We start from the raw sequence: 19856 nt of genomic DNA on the forward strand, positions 1-19856 counted from the left end.
GGAGCCGGCTCTGCTCGGCGGAGCTGCGTCCTAGCTCGACAGCATGTCGCTCAGGCAGCAGCCGGTCTGCGCGTCCTTCAGGAGCGCGTTTGCCACGTCGTAGAACTTGTTATCGTAGGCCAGGCGGTAGTACGTGTAGGTATCTTCGCAGTAGGCAAGCAGTCTCTTCAGGTTTCTCCGAGCAGCGTCAGCGGGCGGGTGTTGTTTCACTCTGAAAACAACGGCACGTTTAGTCGAACCGGAAAGGCGTCGCAGACACCGATTCCAAGACTCTCCTGCTGCAGAACTACTTCCTAACAAGAGGCTGTGCTCAACACGGACGCTGGGTCCTCCTGGTTGTTTTGCTCTGATCCTCGTTACAAATGATTGGATCTGAGCAGCCCTCCGGCACCGTACGTACCCAGCTCAGTAAAACCCGATCCAGAATTATTTCCACAACACCCGTAAGAAACCGAACACAGATCTGGGGTCCCGTACGCTGCACATCGCAGCCGGGAACACGCGACCTGCACCCTCTTCAACACGCCGCTGCTCCCCTAACGCAGCCCGTGGAGCAGCAAGTTCCAGTCTGAGCGCAGAATTACTCACTTCTTCGCAATCTCCTCGAACAGGCCCGGCTTTGGCGGCCTCTGCTGCCTGAATTCTTCCCAGTACGCAAAGTCTCCCCTCGTGATCACCTGCTGGTACAGAACTTCGGCCCAGTCGGGAACAAACTCGTAAGCCTCAGCCACAATCACTGCCTGCAGGAGAAGGGAGGCTGGGATTAGTGGGATTCTGTGACTGGGATGACGGAGCAGGAGTTTGATCCTGCACAGAAGCCGCACGCTTAAAATACTCCAGGTCTGCTGTTGGGCCCACCTCGAGATGGTGTTCCTGAGAGCAGCCGGGTACAAATACAGGGTAACAGACCACGGGGAATGCTCTTCCTTGACCCCTAAACAAGGTGCCAGAGGGGGGTGTTCCTTCTCTTGAAAAAGCCTTTTTCTGTCTTATTTACAAAATTATGGGTGTCTGCAAGGAAGCTGGTGGGGGCTTTTTCCAAGGGCAGGGAGTGACAGGACAAGGGGTGACGGGTTTAAACTGAAAGAGGGAGATGGAGATGGGACATCAGGAAGGAATTGTTCAGCCTGGAGAAGAGGAGGCTCCGAGGAGACCTCATTGCAGCTTTCCAGTATCTGAAGGGGCTACAAGGGTGCTGGGAGAGGACTTTTTACAAGAGCCTGTAGTGACAGGACAAGGGGTAATGGGTACAAATTGAAATCAGGGAGGTTTAGATTAGATGTTAGGAAGAAATTCTTCACAGAGAGGGTGGGGAAGCACTGGAACAGGTTGCCCAGAGAAGCTGTGGAGGCCCCATCCCTGGGAGTGTCCAAGGCCAGGCTGGATGAGGCTTGGAGCACCCTGGGCTATGGAAGGTGTCCCTGCCCATGGCAGGGGGTGGGGCTGGGGGAGCTTTAAGGTCCCTTCAACCCAAACCATTCCATGATTCTATGAACATGGATCAGATATCAGGGCTCCAGAGCAGATTGTAGCAGCGTGGGAGCTGTGGACACGCAAGGTCCTGGCTGCATGATGCCGCCAGCCCTGCTGAAAGCATCGCTCCGCACCAGGACCGTGCCTGCGTTTCCAAGATGGTCCCACCCGCAGCGATACAATGGGTTAACAGCCAGGGGAGCTGGAGGCCGCGTGGAGGAGCTGAGCATTACGCTCACAGGTGCGGAGCGCTTCGGGACCTGCTGCTTACAACCACCACTGCAGGGAAAATCACAGCTGAGAAGCCAAGCTCACCTGATAGAATCTCGGCAGGGACATGATGGAGTCCATGAGGTGCTGCCTGTTCAGGTTGATCAGCATCGTGCGCTGACCGGTGCCGAGGAAATGCAGCTGGAGGGTGATGAGCTTTGTCAGCCGACGGCAGCGCAAGGACTGCCGGACACAGGAGTCCTGGGCAACACATCGAAGACAAACACAAGCTTCTGAAGCAGGTGTCATCATCACCACACCAGTTTTTAAACATAACCACGCCAGTTTTTCAGCACTCTTTGTATCGTTCTGTTCTTGCTAATTAAGCTCACGGTCACTCTAAAACCAAACTGTAACCCTGGATGTTAACACAGGAGCAGCGAACCCGCTCTTCGATACAGCTGCGTTGCAGGGACTGTGGGGACACCGCGGAGTGGCAGGGCAGGAGATCCGATCGCTCTGCTGCGTTTCTCCCGGCACAGGATGCTGCACACCCTCCCCATGGCAGCTGCGGTTCCTCTCCCAGTCCAGCTCTCCCCGTATGTGCTCCCACAGCTGTCACACAATCCCATCCCATCTTACCTTAGAATAGCTTTCTGCTGCGTCGATGAAGAGAGTCAGAGCTTTCAGCAGCAGCTTCTTTAAATTTGGAACATCCTGAAGAGAGTCCTCTGAAATGGGGAAAAAAAACGAATCACCAATTATTTACAAAGGCGACACAGTAAGTTACAAAACCACCTCTGGTGCCCAGTTGGTGCCTGGTGCTGCTCCAGAGCGCAACAAAAGGGTAAAAAGAACTATTTTCGTATTGAAAAAGCGTGAAGAAACAGTGATGCCTGCTCAGTAAACGGACCAAAGCTGCTGCTGGCAGACAGGCAAGTGACTGAGGAACTGGCAAGAGGCCCCGTCACACGTTTGTGGCCGACAGGAGATAACCAGATGAGTTCAGAGGCCCATCGGCACAGCTCCTGGTTCAGCCGTTGCAGCAGCACCGGCCGCCCGCTCCGCAGGGAGATCTCTGCCGGCACAGCCTTCTCCCAGCCGTACAGAACTCACCGCGCCCAGATGCTAACGAGTTATCCGGCACACGCATACCCAGGCCGTCAGAAACCCCGGTCTCACACCCGGCTGGAGGGAGAAGGCAGCGTCCTCACCTCGCCCCTGCGTGGTGCCACAGGGACACCGGGTAGGGCGAGGGCCAAGAATCTCGGCTCCGCCAAAGCGGAGCAGCCGGAGCAGCCGTTCCGTACCAGGACACCCCGCGCCTGGTGAGCAGGACCCTCCTTCCAGACAATGGAGCTTTAACGGGCGTTACCAGCGCCACCAAATCCGCAGTTACGATCGCGTCTCCCTCCTTGGAGACGCTTTCCTGGTTCTGCAGGTTCCACTCACCCCACGGCTGCGATTCAATGAGTTTCAGCTGGATGCGAGCAGCAGCCTCGTGATTCTCTCCAATTTCTCGGCACATACTGAAGCAAAGGGCTATCATGTTGTGCTTTTCGCTGTCCCCTGGCCGACAGCGCTTGATGTAATCCAGCAGAGCCGTCTTCAGCGTCCCGCTCTGGTCAGAGGGAGCAACAGCACACTGAGATCTGAAGAGCTTGTTGGATTCCCACAAGCAAATCCCTTCCCGTACAATTTTCCAGAGTGATCGTTAGACTCTTGGAGGTTTCTCCACACCATTTTAAAACCTCATGGCAGTATCATACTTGGGCTTAACTACGTTATGTCAGGTAAGAAAATCCAGCTCCGCTGTGTTTGCTGATTTACATGCACATGCCAAAACTGACGTATGTTTATGACAAGAAACCTGCAAATATTTACCTTTTAAAAACCCCATGAAATTAACTGGATGTAAAACCAAAGCACGACAAGAAAGCTCTAAGTGATATTCCCAAGCTTGAAGTTTCAGTGCTGCTCTCCCTGCAGCACTTAGCTAACCAGAACAAACTTGTTCAACTAAAACCAGAATAAAACCCAGAATTAATTTATTGCTATGAACTTGAATAACACTTCATGGAATCCCAGAGTGGTTTGGGCGGGAAGGGCCCTCAAAGCCCCCCCAGCCCCACCCCCTGCCATGGGCAGGGACCCCTTCCATAGCCCAGGTTGCTCCAAGCCTCATCCAGCCTGGCCTTGGACACTCCCAGGGATGGGGCATCCACAGCTTCCCTGGGCAACCTGTCCCAGTGCTCCTACCCTCTGCAGGAAGAATTCCTTCCTGATGTTCCATCTCCATCTCCCTCTTTCCGTTCAAACCCGTTACCCCTTGTCCTGTCACTCCCTACCCCTGTCCAAAGCCCCTCTCCAGTCCTGTAGGACCAGTGGACGACTCCACCCCGGTAATTAAAATCCCCAGGTAATTCCACCCTGTTGTCCAAGTACCAGTTTCTGACGCAGCCACACGGTTCTCCGAAGGTTTTCTCCCCTTTATCCCCCTCCACCTACCGGGTCTAGTTTCTTCCTCATGAGCACTTCGAAGTAGTGCTTCTCGTGCAGCAGCTCGAATATGTAGGTCATGTCGTTGTACCTGCCGGAGGAGACGGACCTGTGGAGTCGGTGTGGGAGCGAAGCTGCGGGTAAAGCAGCAAAACTCCTCCCGGCAAGGCGGGCAGTGCCGCGGGGGGCCGGCTGCGTGGGGCCGGAGTGCTGTGCACCAGCTGCATTAGGCAGGCAGATGTTCCCTTGCAGCCACCGAGGTTTGGTTTCTAAACCAACCTACTGCGTATTTTTTACTGTGAGGTGAAAAGGACCGATTTTAGCCAATAAAAATATGCGGTGAGCCTCTTGGCAGTGACAGCCTTACACCGGGCATGTCCCAGACTCCAGTAGACCTGCCAAGGCAGGACAGCCCGGTAATACAAATCATCCCATCTCACCACAGCCGGATTACCATGACATTCCCATTCTGGTTTACTGCACTGCTGCCACCTCACCATTCCACCATCTCCACCTCTGTTTTTCCAGAGAAGCTTTCCGAGAGCTTTCGTGACACAAAAATATCACCCGCACGCTCCAGACCAACCACTTCTAGTGCCCAGAGCCAGGCAGGGCAGACCAGGGGGCACAGGCTGTGCCCCGCTCCATCGCCTACCCGCTCCCCCTGCACCGCTCACGGAGGAGGTTACCTGCTAGCGCGTACGTGGGAACCCCCCCGCAGCCCCTGGACCAACACCAGCCACGTACCACAAGTCCATACTCGTCGTTAGGTGCCAGGTGTTCATCGGTGAGCAGCCGTGCTGCCTGCAGGACCCGAGTGATTCCTTCCATGTGGCAAGTCAAACTGAAGCAGCTGTGGGCCAGAATCAGCAATTCTGTAACTGAGGAACAGAAAGAAGCCGGGTGTCACAGCTGGTGACGAGGAAGGCTGTTGTTACGCCTCTCCCCAGAGCTGATGTGCCTCTGGAGAGGACACACCACCCTTCCAGCTCCCCACAGCAGAGCTGCGTGAGAAAGCGGAGCCATTGCAGTCCCGTCCTACGCGGTTTCTGTAGCAGCACACCCTCCGTCTGGCTGCTCGACCTGCGGGGAAGTCCGGGCTTTCTGGATCATTTTCTGAAACGTTACTTCATTCCACACACAAAACTTCCAACCTCCTCCACCAAGAGCTGATTGACCAACACCTAACAACAGCCCGGTGCTCCGCTACCACCAGTCAGCTCTGCACTGGAGCGAGGAAGGCCACGGGTTTTGCATCCAGCTTTGAAAAATCCTCCATAAACTCCAGGCACTAAAGGAATGAGTTAAACCAGCACATCCCAGCATGTGCCATTTTCCGTGGAAGGCCTGATCTAATGCTGTACAGTCTTCCCCTACCCCAGTCAGCCACGCGTGACACGCTACCGGTCACCCTCACAGTACTCAGCCAGACAAAATCAGGGCTCAGTTAGGATCCGACAACAGGACGACTGTGTTAGGGACACAGAGATCACGTGGAGCATGATCCTTTTAGTTACTTATTTCCTCACAAAGGTTTAGGGCTGAAATCCGTGGAATGGTTTCAACATCGACTTCATGCTCCTCCTTGTGCAGAGCGCGTTCCAGAAGATGCTCCTTCCTCTGCCCAAGACACTGAAGTCCTGCCCACGTTAACACTCGGGAGGCAACGCACCTGAAATCTGACCCTCGTTCAGTTTCCTCCAGAGAGGAGCAGCCCATAATAAATCTTTAAAACTAGTCTAAACTCGCACTTCGACACTGCTGGTACCAGAGAACCTTGGCTACGTCTGATAAACTCAGCGGCAGCACCTCCGTGGTGCATGCAGCGGCACAGGGTAAAGCCTAACAGCCGATCTACGCAGGCAGTTTAACACAGGGACAAAGAAAGCACCTTCTAATTGCAATTACTACGCAGGAAGTCACAACACCCTCCCCCTGTTACACCTAACTGCAGGAGTGGCCAGCAGGGCGAGGGAGGGGATTCTGCCCCTGTACTCTGCTCTGGTGAGACCCCGCCTGGAGTGCTGCATCCAGCTGTGGAGCCCTCAATATCAGAAGGATATAGACCACTTGGAGCGAGGCCAGAGGAGGCCACGAAGATGCTCAGAGGGCTGGAGCCCCTCTGCTATGATGAAAGGCTGCGAGAACTGGGCTTGTTCAGCCTGGAGAAGAGCAGGCTCCGAGGAGACCTCATTGCAGCTTTCCAGTACCTGAAGGGGCTACAAGGGTGCTGGGAGAGGACTTTTTACAAGAGCCTGTAGTGATAGGCCAAGGGGTAATGGGTATAAATTGAAATCAGGGAGGTTTAGATTAGATGTCAGGAAGAAATTCTTCGCAGAGAGGGTGGTGAGGCACTGGAACAGGTTGCCCAGAGATGTTGTGGATGCCCCATCCCTGGATGTCTTCAAGGCCAGGCTGGATGTGGCTTTGAGCAACCTGGTCTAGTGCAAGGTGTCCCTGCCCATGGCAGGGGGGGTGGAACTAGATGATCTTTAACGTCCCTTCCAACCCAAACCATTCTGTGATTCTATGAGTTCAGGTGACTCACTGCGTTTCCCAGCCGTGGGCACAGAGGGTTGGCATTCTGCTTGGAAAGTTAACGGCCGCAGCACCGAGGGAACGTGCCGACCCTCCAGCACTGCGTTTGTTCTTGGGGGAGCGATTTTAAAGGGAGTAAACGCCACGTGCGGTAGTGCCCCGGCTGCAGCGGGTACTGTTTGCCGTGTACTTACTGCACGCCAGCTCCCCCCGTGGCACAGAGGCAACTCTATCCAGTAACTTCATGCCGACCAGCGTATGATCCTGGCACAGCTTAGCGAGCTGGAGGAATGCCTGGCTCTCGGCCGCAGCGTTCAAAACCTGCTTCTGTCCTGTGGCAGAGAGAGAGAGTTACAGCACAAGCGCTGATTGTTCAGGAGAGATTAGTTCATAGAAAAAACCCCAAGCAAACCAACATAACTTCATCCAGGTTGACTTAGGGCTTGGAATTACAATTCTAAGGACACTTGATCTTACTGCTTGAATTTAAGAACCCGATACGAGTTCTCTGCCAGTTCAGCCCAATGAAATCCCACCGAACAACCATACTGCCACCGTAATGATGCCTGTAACCGCACAAATCCAGCGGGCTGCTGCTGCTGCAAAGCAGAACATTTCCCCTTCCTTACACAACGCACTTCTCACCCACCCCTTGCAGCGGCCAGGAATGGGTTCAACTCATGAACTCGGAGGAACCTTGCAGGCCTCTTGGCCATGCTTTACCCAGAGCAATGAACACGAGTCCTGCAAGTCCAGCGATATGGGGCTGATCATGCTTAAAAACCCCAGACAACCCTTTTGATTCAAACCATTAAATTTGCATCCCCCCCCAAATAATAAAAACCTCAACTACTGCAGCACCACAATGGACACAAAAATAACTCAAAAATAAGCATTTCTGTAAGGTATACAGGGTTTAGCAACCTTGTACACGAGCTGCCCAAACATCACTGACTATAATTAGCACTCAACCATCTCAAGAGCAAGGGCTGGTTTTCAGATACACAAATAGCACACTGACAAACCCAAAAGGCTAAAATACAAGGTCAAGCCTCTCTACCACCTTTCCCTTCGGAAGATGCCAGTAATTCCTGCATGATTTCTTCAGCCACTAGCTCTGCCACCGTTTCGGGCTGGAGAGCCTGCGTGGTGATGAATGCCTGAGCTTTCCTGCATCTGTCCGGCTGGCGGGACGACAGGATGGCTCCAAGCACTTTTTCTGGGTCGTGGGCTGATATTTCACCGTAGGAGCAGTTCAGTTCCTAGGAAACACACATACACTCAGAAGATTCTACACAGCAAAATTCCACTCCGGAAAATCTACTGACCTGCAGTATATCTTCTTAATGGTGAGCCGAGCAGGAGGGAGGTCTGCTTCCCCAGCAAATACTTGGTTTCTAAGATCAACTCATTTTCAGCAGCCTCGCTGCTGGTTTTATTCAGAAAAAACTAATGCTATGTTCCAAAAATACGGACCAAATACCATGGAAAGGGGTCTGTACCCTGGAAGATGTGTCTACCAGACACGTCTGGAGAAGCAGCACAGGTGGGCTGCTGGCAGTCATGAAGGCCAAGGAGCAGAGAGGCAGCAACCACCCACCTGCTCCTTCTCCTATCACTGTTTGGGTCAAACCTCTTGGAATTTATTAGCCACTACTCTGAGCTGCCTCCAGGCAAAGAGCTGCAGCTGTGCGGAGCCTGCAGCCCTTCCCTGCTAATACTTCCAAGGCAGCTGCTCTGTCTACTCCTGGGTCAGTGTTGATCCCAAAGGCATCCCACAATGAAGGCATCCCACAAGAAAGGCCTAAAGCAAAGCGCTGGATGAACAATATATGCTTGAAGGACTGTAGAAAAGGCCCATCCACGAGAGGCTGAAATCTGAGGCAGCAGAGGTAGGGGCCTGGGCAGTCTGGGAGTTGACTTCACTCCAGTGCCTCATGCCTAGGGAGCTCCTGGCCAACTTCCACACACAGCCTTGGTGCCTTCACCCTCTGGAGCTTGTTTCGGGCACCTGGTGAGAACTTTCACCACTCCTTACCCTTTCCTCTACACATTTCCACAGCACAGCCAGACACAAACACTCCTTTCTTCAATAACGTAACGAGACACGTACCCGAGACAGTTCATACAAGCAGAGAACCTGTCTGCAGTAGTTCCTCCCATGGACACATTCATCTAGGAGAACCTTCAGGCTGGTAACGACTTGATCATCTGGAGATGGAGCCACGAGGTGTGTCCAGTCTTCTAAGCCTGATGCTGGAAACAACACGACCATAAATGCCTTTCTCATAAGGGGAGAGAACACCAAGAAGCCTTACACCTGGGGCAAGACGCCAGAAATCTGTAGCAAATGCGTAATACTTCCTCAGTCTTTGAAAAGTGAACTCTTGATACCTGTGATTCACTATTTTTTAAAAGTCTTAGGGTACAAACAATATGACAGAAGACAAATGAGCCAAAATATCCACAATCATATCTCAGATGTAAAAATTCCTAAGCATAAGAGAGCATAAGGGTTCAGTGGGGCAAGACGCCAGAAATCTGTAGCAAATGCGTAATACTTCCTCAGTCTTTGAAAAGTGAACTCTTGATACCTGTGATTCACTATTTTTTAAAAGTCTTAGGGTACAAACAATATGACAGAAGACAAATGAGCCAAAATATCCACAATCATATCTCAGATGTAAAAATTCCTAAGCATAAGAGAGCATAAGGGTTCAGCACTCTTCCAGTTCTATCAAGCTTTATACGTGTTAATATTAGAAAGCAACATCCCAGCTGACAGCCTCCTCCTTCAGGCCTCACAAATACGTACGGAGGACTCGACGTATGAACATTACCAACCTTCGCCTTGCTAGTGATAAGAAACACTGAACCCTTTATAATGCACAAAGAATTCAGAGAAACATATTAATTAAAGTATTTCCTTGTTTCAGCTCCAGAAACACACACTCAGGGTTTACTAGAGTGTGTATTCCAAAAGCAGGAACAGAGATGAGGTTCAGTGCTGCTTTACCGGAATTGCGATCGGTTAAACACGGTCAAAAGGCTACAGAGACCGTACAGAGGAGCACCCTGCCCGAGGCACACACAAGAGAGGCACTGCAGGGCTTCAAATTCCTTTCACTAGGGGATTTAGGAAGCAAGGAGATAACCCACGGTCAGGAGAACCTTACTTCCCGCAGAAATTTTGGGGGAAATCAACAACAATGGAGGAAGAATCCAGTGGACCCCAACAACGGTGTTACTGTTCAGGCGGTTGGGGTCACTCACCGCCTGGGACTCTGCTCTGCTGAGCTGCACTGCCTGCAGACGTCTTCTCTCGCGCTGCAAGGAGAGCCTGGATATCCGTGTGCAATTTGCCCAGGTCAGCCTCCCCCGAGGCCAGAGCTCTGCAATGCAACACCAGCGACACATCTCTGTTGTAGAGACGGAAATACCGACAGACGCGGCTGGCTTCGTGCACGCTTCCCTCGTCAAGGAGGCGTCCGATCAGAAACTGGAGCGATTCCTCCTCATCCTTGGCCAAGGTCTGCTGAGACTCCCTGAAGGCGAGACCCTCTAGCCTTAAGCACTTCGGCGTGTTCAGGGCAGGTAGCTTGGCAAAAGAAAACTCCTTAGCTAAGTTCTCAAAGGTAAGATCCCTGCTCGCTGCTACATGGGAGGAAAACCTTGGCTCGCCAGGCCCCTCATCTGCGGATAACGTTCGCTGCGCGATGCGACAAACCCAGATCTGCTTCTCTAGCTCTTCTAATCTGTGCAGCGGCGCCGCGTCATTCTTGGCCAGCCAGTGGCCAGCCAGGGTAAGCAACAAATGTCTCTCCATACTGCTGGTCACCTTCTCGGGAGCTGAAGATTCAAACACGGTGTTTGCCTGCTCCAAAAAAAAATCCGACGCAGCTTCGCTGGAGATTGAATTTTTCATGAAGCTGTCATTACATTTTTTCCAGAATTCAGTCCTTGTCTGGTTTTGCTGCCACTGTCCAGAGTCTCTTAAACGATGTAGATCTCTCAGAACCTGCAAAATGCACAGAGGTTTTAAACAACCGTCTTTCCAAAGAAGAGAAATCACACTGGATGGACAGCACACTGAAAAACTGAATTAAGTGCCCCAACACGCCAAAAATCCACCTATTTATCTCTCCGAATAACACCAATTGCAAGTGAAAGCAGGAAGAGACTAAGGAAAGCCAGGCTGTCCTTTTCGCTCAGCACTCGAAGCAACCTGTTTGCTGTACTTGCACTTCAAATAAAAAGGGATTTGAAGACAGATTTGTGTTTCAGGAAGGCCGAGAAGTAACATCCTCAATACAGAGGAGTACTGAGAGGTGAATAACGTTAACTACACGGTACCTCTTGCGTAACTACGTTGTCCACAGGCAATTCAGCTAGCGCTGCTACCTCCCGCGCCAGTGAGAACATCCCTTTCTCCTGCAGCTGCTCCAGAATTGATCTGCACTCACTCCGAAACACCTCCATGCTGTAACTGGTCAGGATGGAGCGACTGATCGATATGGAGGAATCCTGCAGGGTCTCGCTGAGTGCACAGAGTTTCTTCACATAAGGGCCTGTTTAAAGGAGTATGAACAACTAAAACCAGCTGGTTTTAAACTGGGGGAAATCCTACTTATTTCAGCATGCAACCTTGCCAGAGCAGAACGGATTTTACACTCCAAAGCTTTCATAGGACTGAAAACAAGCTCTAAAGCCAAAACTAAAATACTTCTGCAGGTAATCTGTGCACTCCTCATCAACATCTGCACAGTCACTCTCCCAAGCAGACTTACACACAGTTACACCTCTCCACGGCGATTCACCGTAAGGACCAAGTCTGGTTGTGTAAACCTTATACAAAAAGAAAACAGCAGGAAACACTTAAAGTAAACATTTTGAGTCACTCCAAAACCACCGTATGTGGACTTTGGATTAAAGCAGCAGTATCAGCAAACAGAGGAAGCTGTATTTACCATTGAGCAGAAGATTATCGGCGGCAGCAAACAGCTGTAAGAGCTTTCCGAGTTCGTATTCCGTTCGACACTGCTGCATCATCAATTCCAGAAGAAACAACGCTTGTGACTCCAACCACTGCACAGGCAGTTCTGAAACTGCTGGTTCCTCTTCAGTTTTAAGCTGTGGAGATAAAGGTTTTTAAGTGTTGCAGGGTTTTTTTTGCCAATATGTTCTGCATTTTGGTGGGAATTGCACTGGAAATGGCCAAGGGGCACTGATCTATGATCTGTGTCTGACCTGGACCTGAAAGCAGGGAGTTTTATGGCAGGGAGACCACTGGTTACTCCTCAAAATCATGAAAAAGATCAAAGACGCAAGAAGGATCAGAAGTTAATAGATGAATGAATTGCTAGATTAACAGCTCCAGTCATCCTGCTGTATCCTTCACAAGCGTATCCGCTACGCGAGTGCTGCACAGGAAACTGGTCCAGACTTAGCCTGAATTGCAGGAAGGAAAACCACTACTGACATGGAGTGTTAGCTACCAAGATATTCAGGGAACTAGAAGACTGCGACAGAACTGAAATAACTTGTGAAAACATCTGTATGTGACCAACAAGGTGAATGAAAGCGCTGTGGTCCTCTTAGAACCAGGTGGTAAATCAGGGTTTTAATCGGCGTGTCATTCAGTTCACCGGGTCATCGTCAAAGGAACCTCTGCGTGAGCACCAAAACGAGAGCGGTACGCAGACTTCTTCAGAAACTCTGAAACAGCTGCCTGTCGTACAGAGACATTCCCTGTAAGTCACGGTTCGTCTGCTCAGTGCTGACTTGCCCTGGTCAATACAGAACAGAGAAGATCCCACACTGCATCCAGCTGTGGAGCCCCCAACATCAGAAGGATATACGCTGGTTGGAGCAAGTCCAGAGGAGGCCACAGAGATGATCTGAGAGCTGGAGCCCCTCTGCTATGGGGACAGGCTGGGAGAGTTGGGCTTGTTCAGCCTGGAGAAGAGAAGGCTCCAGGGAGACCTTATGGCACCTGCCAGTGCCTGAAGGGGCTACAAGGAAGCTGGGGGGGGCTTTTTACAAGGGCCTGTAGTGACAGGACAAGGGGTAACGGGTTTAAATTGAAAGTGGGGAGGTTTAGATTGGATATCAGGAAGGAATTCTTCCCGCAGAGGGTGGGAGCACTGGGACAGGTTGCCCAGGGAAGCGGTGGATGCCCCATCCCTGGAAGTGTCCAAGGCCAGGCTGGATGAGGCTTGGAGCAACCTGGGCTATGGAAGGTGTCCCTGCCCATGGCAGGGGGCGTTGGAACTAGATGATTTTTAAGGTCCCTTCCAACACAAACCATTCCATGTTTCTATGATTTAGAAGAATGCACTGTAGGTTTTGAATTGCAAATTCATTTTTTCCACCAACTGCCAGCCATAATGATCTGCTGAAGCCTACTGCTTCGCCAATCAGCTCCTAGGTCACTCTAGGCATACCCCTTTCATTACCTACACACAGGACACGAGATGCCTATCACATTCTGAAAGGAGAAGACCCAGGCAACGACATTTAAGGAAAACAACTTTGCTTACTTTTGTGAGACTCTCCTGAAACTTGCCCAGTTTGGTTTTAGCTTCACCGTATTTTTTACAGTTCATACATAGTTCATACATCTCCAGTATATACAGCAGAGGGCAGTCCTTTAAGACACAAAAATAGGTTACAATTCTTTTCTGAAAGTACCTCAATGAACGTACAATTTACCTTCCTTGGTACCAGAACAATGAAGTTCTAATTTATTAAAATTGGGTGCAAGGTGGAAATACAATCTGCAAATCTGTAATAACTGGAAGAAGTTCCATGTAAAGATTTCTTACTTGCCTGGGATTTTCAGTGGATTACACCCAGGCTATCTAGGCCACAAACAGCAAGACAGAGGGGGAATCTGTTGGCTGTCTCCTCCCCAAGATGATCTGAGATACACTCAAGTATACCACTAAAAAGGCATCGCCTTACCTTTAAAAAGAGCTGGAAGCCATTTAGAAGTGTTTTACTTTTTTGCTTTCTTAACAAGACTTTCCAGATAGCTGACAGGTCCTGAAGATCCCACTCGTGATTTTCTGCCGAGCTTTGAATATGGTTTGTGGCTTCAACTCTGGTAGCATCATCCACAGTAGTGATTACCCAAACACAGAGGCAATGGATAACGTTTGCATCCTGTCAAATGACAAGCAGTGGCTTCAGAGTAACCAGAGACAAGCACCACCTCGTCATGCATCATTGGCCAAATGTGCCGTGCTAGTCACAGTTACCACAAAACCTAAGAAAAACCCTGGGTGAATGCAGCCCACACAGCTACCATTTAATGTCATTCCAGCCAACCATCACTCTTCCGTTACTTACTCCCCTAGAAGGTGAAGAGCTTCACCAATACTCACGTGGAAACACGCTGCTAACACGCTCAGAATGGGAGCGTGCTCTCTCAATCCTTCCGCCAAAAGGTAACCTGGAGGGTTCGAGTGCCCCTGACACTGGAAAAGGATTTGGAAGAGACTATCTGCATATCTGCTCTTCAACACAGCGGCAGCACCGTCCGCAGGACTCCCTGCGTCAGGACGCGAAGGCAGTAACTTCTCCAGGGCCAGCATCAAGTGATCTTGAAGAATGGGAGTGAAATCTTGAAGGACAGCAATGACCTGGGGAAACAGAGACAAAAGCATCCATACAGAGTGAGATCCGAAGAGGAGGAGGAAGGACTGAAACATTAAATGTACAGAAAATCTTTACTGAATCTTCTTTAACAGTTAGCTCTCATGCTCCCAGGAGCGTGTTATTCTACCTGCATCTGGAGTCGGCTTCCTTTGTCTTGTGTTGGCTTTTCACATACCGAGGGAGAGAGAACAGTAGAAAAGTTGGGAAACCTGGCTGTAAGAGCAGGGCTACCATAGTCAGAGGGTATCAGCACCCTGAGACAACCTCGAACTCCCCGGAAACTGATGAGGCTCCAATCTGATGTCTCCACAATGTGATATTCACTCGTTAAAAGAGTCTATTTTTTTCTTCCTAGTTTCCTCTTTTGGCACACCACAGACAACTGATGAGTCTATCCTCAGCAGCTTACCTCATCCGGCTGGTAGCTGTACAGCTGGCTTTGGATGATGAACTGCAGCCAGTCGCTGGACTTGGCACATTCCTTTAGGTACGATGTACTCAGTCCGATATCATGGAGTTTACAGAACTGCATTACCAAAGACCACTGCCTTCTGGAGTCACTAGATGTCCTGCATGGAATGAAAGAGCTCCAGCTGTAATAAACTGCTTTAAACCAGATGTTAACAACGTATAAACACCGTCACGTGCCTGCAAACGGCAACGCCAGCACCTCCACTGACTTCACTGCAGGCACATTCCCCTGTGGGAACTTCCACACTACACCCCATGGGCATTCCCACCCCCCAAGGCAGGTCCACGGTCCTGTCTTGACGATGTAGGCCTTGAAAAGAAGTTAACAACCTCCACTCCTCAGCATGTGGCCAGAGCTCCGTGGAACAGCGAGTCCAGCATGCCGACTGCTCTTCCTTATTCCTGCCAACACACACCTATTCCCTCTCCTACAGGAAACACCGCGGCTGCACTCTAACTTCAGATGCTGCTGTTCAGTTTACTGCACTAAAACACACACAGATCTCTGGAAGGTCACCTGAATGCAATCGGTAAAACTCAGTGCTCAACCTCAACTTGCCAGCATAACCCTTTAAATCATGTTTTACTCACTTCTTTATTCCTTGATGCTCAACTGCATCCCAAAAGGCTTCTTCTAAGGAGGTAAGAACTGCTGCTGCTGCTGCTTTTTCACCATCAGCCAATTTTGTTAACTTGTCCACTGTTGAAAAGAATGTGTTACTAATTCCGAGATGCTACTTGGGATTAGAGCAAAGGTAGTATTTTCAAAAGTACCAGAACCAACAAGCAGACCAAATCCTAGGAAGGTAAATGCTTTGGTCACTATGCCAAGTCTGGCACAAAGTGGCTCCATCTGTTCTGAAAAAGACTTTGAACTTCCAAATCACACAACCTTCTGTCTTGTTTCTGGGTTTGTCCTTTTTTTTTCCCCCTTCAATAAGCTCTACCTACAGTTTTAAATAACGTATGTTTTCGAATGATCAGGAACATACAAATAAATGTCAGTGGTTTCCTAGCTGGGACAAAGAGACACCTGAGGCCCTACAGTTGGAAACTCCCAGGATAAATTTAATTCCCTTACAGCTTTGAACATCTGATTTCACTGCAGCTCTAGCCAGTTTTCAGGTGTGAAAGAGGTATGGCAATGTCCCTTTGTTTAACGCCCCAGTTTCATTACAATATTAGGCTGAACCTTAGTAACCAGCACACTGAGCTTTAGGCAGCTGTTTGACAGTGCCTGTTAGGTACTCCCACAATCCTGGCTGCACGTCATATTAGTCTTCCCACCTTAATTAGTATGCCAGGTTCAAAATGCACCTTCAAAATTTGCAAGAAGCAGGAATAAAAGAAGAGCAACATTCTTAGCTCTTCAAAGGACAGGATGCTTTTCCTGCATTCCTGAGAAGTTAGGCACCATCTTTCAATCCATGCCTGCTTCTCTTCCCCAGAAATACACCGTACTCTGCTTCGGAACAAACAAAAGGCACCCTTACCCAAAGATTCTCTTATTTGAGTGTGTTGAGCTTCTTCATTTCTAGTTCTGTAACTGAAAATCATGTTTGCAACTTTAATATCCACCCTGAGCCTGAGGCTGTCGAGGCCGAGCAATTCCAGGAAACACACACAGGCGGCTGCTACGGAGGGTACGCTGAAGAAGGAAAGAGCTAAAACATAGGCTTCACCTCCTGCTTGCTGAATCCTGAAACGAAGAGGATTCCTGTTAACACGGTCCTCCACGTGCTAAATTACACCTCCAGAAGAACTATCCGACTGTCACTTTTGGGAAGACTTACAGCTGTTTGGGGGATTTGCTCTTTACCAGCTGCTGGACCAAAAATGTGCCAAAAGCAAACGATGGACGTCCGTGGTGCAAATAGTACAAAAAATCCAGTCGTTCCGTTATAGCGTATTTGTTCACCAGTTCAGGGGATGAAAAATGAGGAAAGTCGCTTGGTGCATCTGGAGAGAACAGCATCGTTGTTGTGAGCTGGTGAACAGTTGAATTACACACAGAAAATGGCTTTCAGCCTCAAAAGATGAGATGGCAAGCAAACACCTCCCCTCTTGCTCTACCTCAAAGCACCCCCAAACCCCAGTGAAATTCCAATTCTCACCGCAGAATCAGAACTCTAGATCACTCCTCTGGCCCTCAACTTGCCTTTACAAGAAAATACTGCTTTTCTATCTCATAATACACTTGGGAAAAAATCTGTCTGTGAAGAGCTTAATGGAAAAAGATAATCTATCTAGGATTTAATTTCAAAACAAAGCTATACTAAATCGCACTGTTTTTGTAAAAGAAATGCTGTTTGAGTACGTTTATCTGCCAAATCACTGCTCTGGAAGGTATTTTATCCTCTGTGCTCAGGCTGGAAAAGCATATAGAACTTAAAGCAACGTACCTGACACAGCAAGAGTATTTGTTGGCTGCCAGCCAAATAATTTAGTGGGATCAAAGGGCACTAATGACTGAAAGAGGAGAAACAAAATACATTAGGACATCTCAAGATTTTCACAGCAGACCAGAGGAGAGGGTATCTGGGGGAGCTACCGCGGCAGACAAGCAGGAACTGCCTGCGCTGCTAGCGAGCAGCGATGCGTCTTGTGCAGCTCGCTCTCAAAGGCACGTACGGATCTACTCCGCAGGATCAGAATTCAACCAAGTACCGGGGAAGGCTTAGACTTGGGTCTAAAACATCCTTAAGTGTTTTGCTACACGGTGATCTTAGCAAAGTTACCGCTTCCCTAATAACGACTAACTCGCAGCATTGCTCCAACCTTCAGTCTGCCTCATGCTTTATCATTTGAAGTAAAAGGCCCAGAAACGTGTCACAGCATTCCACTAGACGCTCTTATTCAATCCTACATTTCCATTTCCCTTACAGAATTAAAACCATGTTACTTTTTGTAACACTGAGCAGCCTGCCCAGGGAACTCGGCAAGAGCATCACTCCTCTGACATCCCGGGACCGCTGGAGTTCAACAGCGCAGACGGCTCGAGGTGCCTGGGGAGCAAGGGGAAACCAGACCCACGGGATCTAGATACCATTTTGAAAAACTGTTGAGAGTGAACTTTAGCTCCCACCTGAAGATTCCAAGGAAACAACATATGGGCCCCACTCTCCAGGCTTTAGCTGAAAACCAGCTTCTCTCAGGTTACTTTTGTTCTGCCAAAATAAGCATTTTGGGTACCTGAACAAGATGGTAGAGGGAGATGTCAGGTGGCAAAATCCCATGAGAAGTACAGGGGGGAAAGAGAGCAGCTTTGAGTTTGGGGTAGGGAGTCAATGCCATTTTTAGGAGCTGTGGATCAACTTTCTTCAGAGGTTTTTCCCCATCTTCATTCTGAAGAACCTACATTGCAAGGAGCAAAATTATTTCATTAGGAAGAAGAAACTGCCTTAAGAAGTAATACAGCAATCCTTGAAAATGCCAAACAAACTGCCTCATGGGAATCTGAAGTGCCACACGGGAATATGACATCCGGTGACAACACAAAGTATCATTTCTCCCCGTAAATCCTTTGAAGTCCCATCAGGCCTACCTTGAACAGTATCTTACGTTCTGGGTTACTGTGCTTCCTATGACAAAACGATCTGTATTAAACAATTCTGTGCCAATGTGTGGTTCGCCAAGCGTTTGTCTTTTAAAAGTATAACCATTGATAAAGTGTTTTTTGATCCCTGTGGCACAATGCACCCCATGAGCTGAGGTTTTTGTGCCCAGATTTTCATTTTAACAGTTTATCGAAAGTATTTTTCCAAACAAAATCTCACTGAGGGACACAAGTGCCTGTGACCTCTCTCGGCTGTAACCGTTGTGAAGGAGTTAAAAGACTCCAACTCACAGCCACCGCGTCCTGCTCTTTCTAAACCACGTAACCTCAAACCGCCCCACTCGCTTCATTGGGTCAACCAACACGGAAACACCAAAACCGGGTTTTTACGGGAGAAGGAACGATACAGCGGCACTAGATTTGTGTTATTAACACGCTCCTTGGAGTTTTCAACGCCACATGGGGACTTCTTCAAAAGCTCATCAGCAATTTGCTGCACACCGTACCTGATCGATGCCTCCGGGCGCAAACATCGTAGTGGCAAGCGCCAACAGCGTCCGTCCTTCCAGGAGCATGCTACTCACACTGGCTTGGTTACTAGGAATCAAGATCTGAGCGTTTGCCAGGCTGGCCTGAAAAACCATCTTCTCATCTTAAAAGAAAAAACCCAAGATTTCATGTAATGCAAAACTAATCTTAAATTCTTAAATCATGCCTTAAAATTGTTCCATGACTATCAAAACTGCTGAGTTTTCCAACTGTTGCTGTTAATAGTGACTTTAATGTACTTATAATCATAGAATCATAGAATCACAGAAGGGTTTGGGTTGGAAGGGACCTTAAAGATCATCTAGTCCCACCCCCCCTGCCATGGGCAGGGACACCTTCCACTAGACCAGGTTGCTCAAAGCCACATCCAGCCTGGCCTTGAAGACATCCAGGGATGGGGCATCCACAGCTTCTCTGGGCAACCTGTTCCAGTGCCTCACCACCCTCTCCGGGAAGAATTTCTTCCTGAAAGAAATATAATCACAAATAAGCTGTTCTAAATTTTACCAGCTTTCTCCAGTTTCAAACCAGCATTTCACCTACAGAGACTGATTCGAACTGAGTCCCACAATTCAGCATTGTATTGCTTCACCTCTTTATCCCATACCAATCACGCCTTCTAAGAAAGCTTCATGTGGGCTCATTTTTATCATTTGTCAACATGCGACTCTACGAAAAATGAAATGTTTTTCAGAAAAGTGAAATGAGTTAAGAGCACAAATTCTACTGATTTTCAATGATAATAACTAGAAGGAAAAAAGCAGACATATAGTCCAAGGGGCAGAGCAGCCAACATGCACCACAAGACCTAGAGGAAGCTTTAATTTTATTAGTATATGCATTCTCCTATGAATTCTCCTTCTGTTCAGCCTGTCAGGAGCAGAATCAACATGGAGGCAAC

At 49.2% G+C, this 19856-nt stretch overlaps 1 protein-coding gene across 1 annotated transcript; it reads right to left on the reverse strand.

Annotated features, from left to right (window-relative positions):
- Window positions 1–30: 30 nt before the first annotated feature.
- Window positions 31–19058, reverse strand: SPG11 (spastic paraplegia 11 (autosomal recessive); the record flags this gene model as incomplete). Its single annotated transcript, XM_010161241.1, has 24 exons — window positions 31–211; window positions 589–740; window positions 1789–1944; window positions 2326–2414; window positions 3136–3304; window positions 4192–4291; window positions 4568–4577; window positions 4926–5063; window positions 6915–7052; window positions 7784–7982; window positions 8834–8976; window positions 9994–10738; window positions 11074–11288; window positions 11688–11850; window positions 13260–13367; window positions 13684–13884; window positions 14106–14363; window positions 14789–14948; window positions 15442–15550; window positions 16344–16549; window positions 16644–16809; window positions 17253–17319; window positions 18043–18204; window positions 18913–19058. Coding segments are annotated over 24 exons (4181 nt in total), but the record flags the coding sequence as incomplete, so codon positions are not given.
- Window positions 19059–19856: the final 798 nt, after the last annotated feature.

Source organism: Eurypyga helias, unplaced genomic scaffold (genome assembly GCF_000690775.1).
Source record: "Eurypyga helias isolate BGI_N326 unplaced genomic scaffold, ASM69077v1 scaffold28490, whole genome shotgun sequence".
In the NCBI taxonomy this organism is placed as follows: Eukaryota; Metazoa; Chordata; class Aves; order Eurypygiformes; family Eurypygidae; genus Eurypyga; species Eurypyga helias.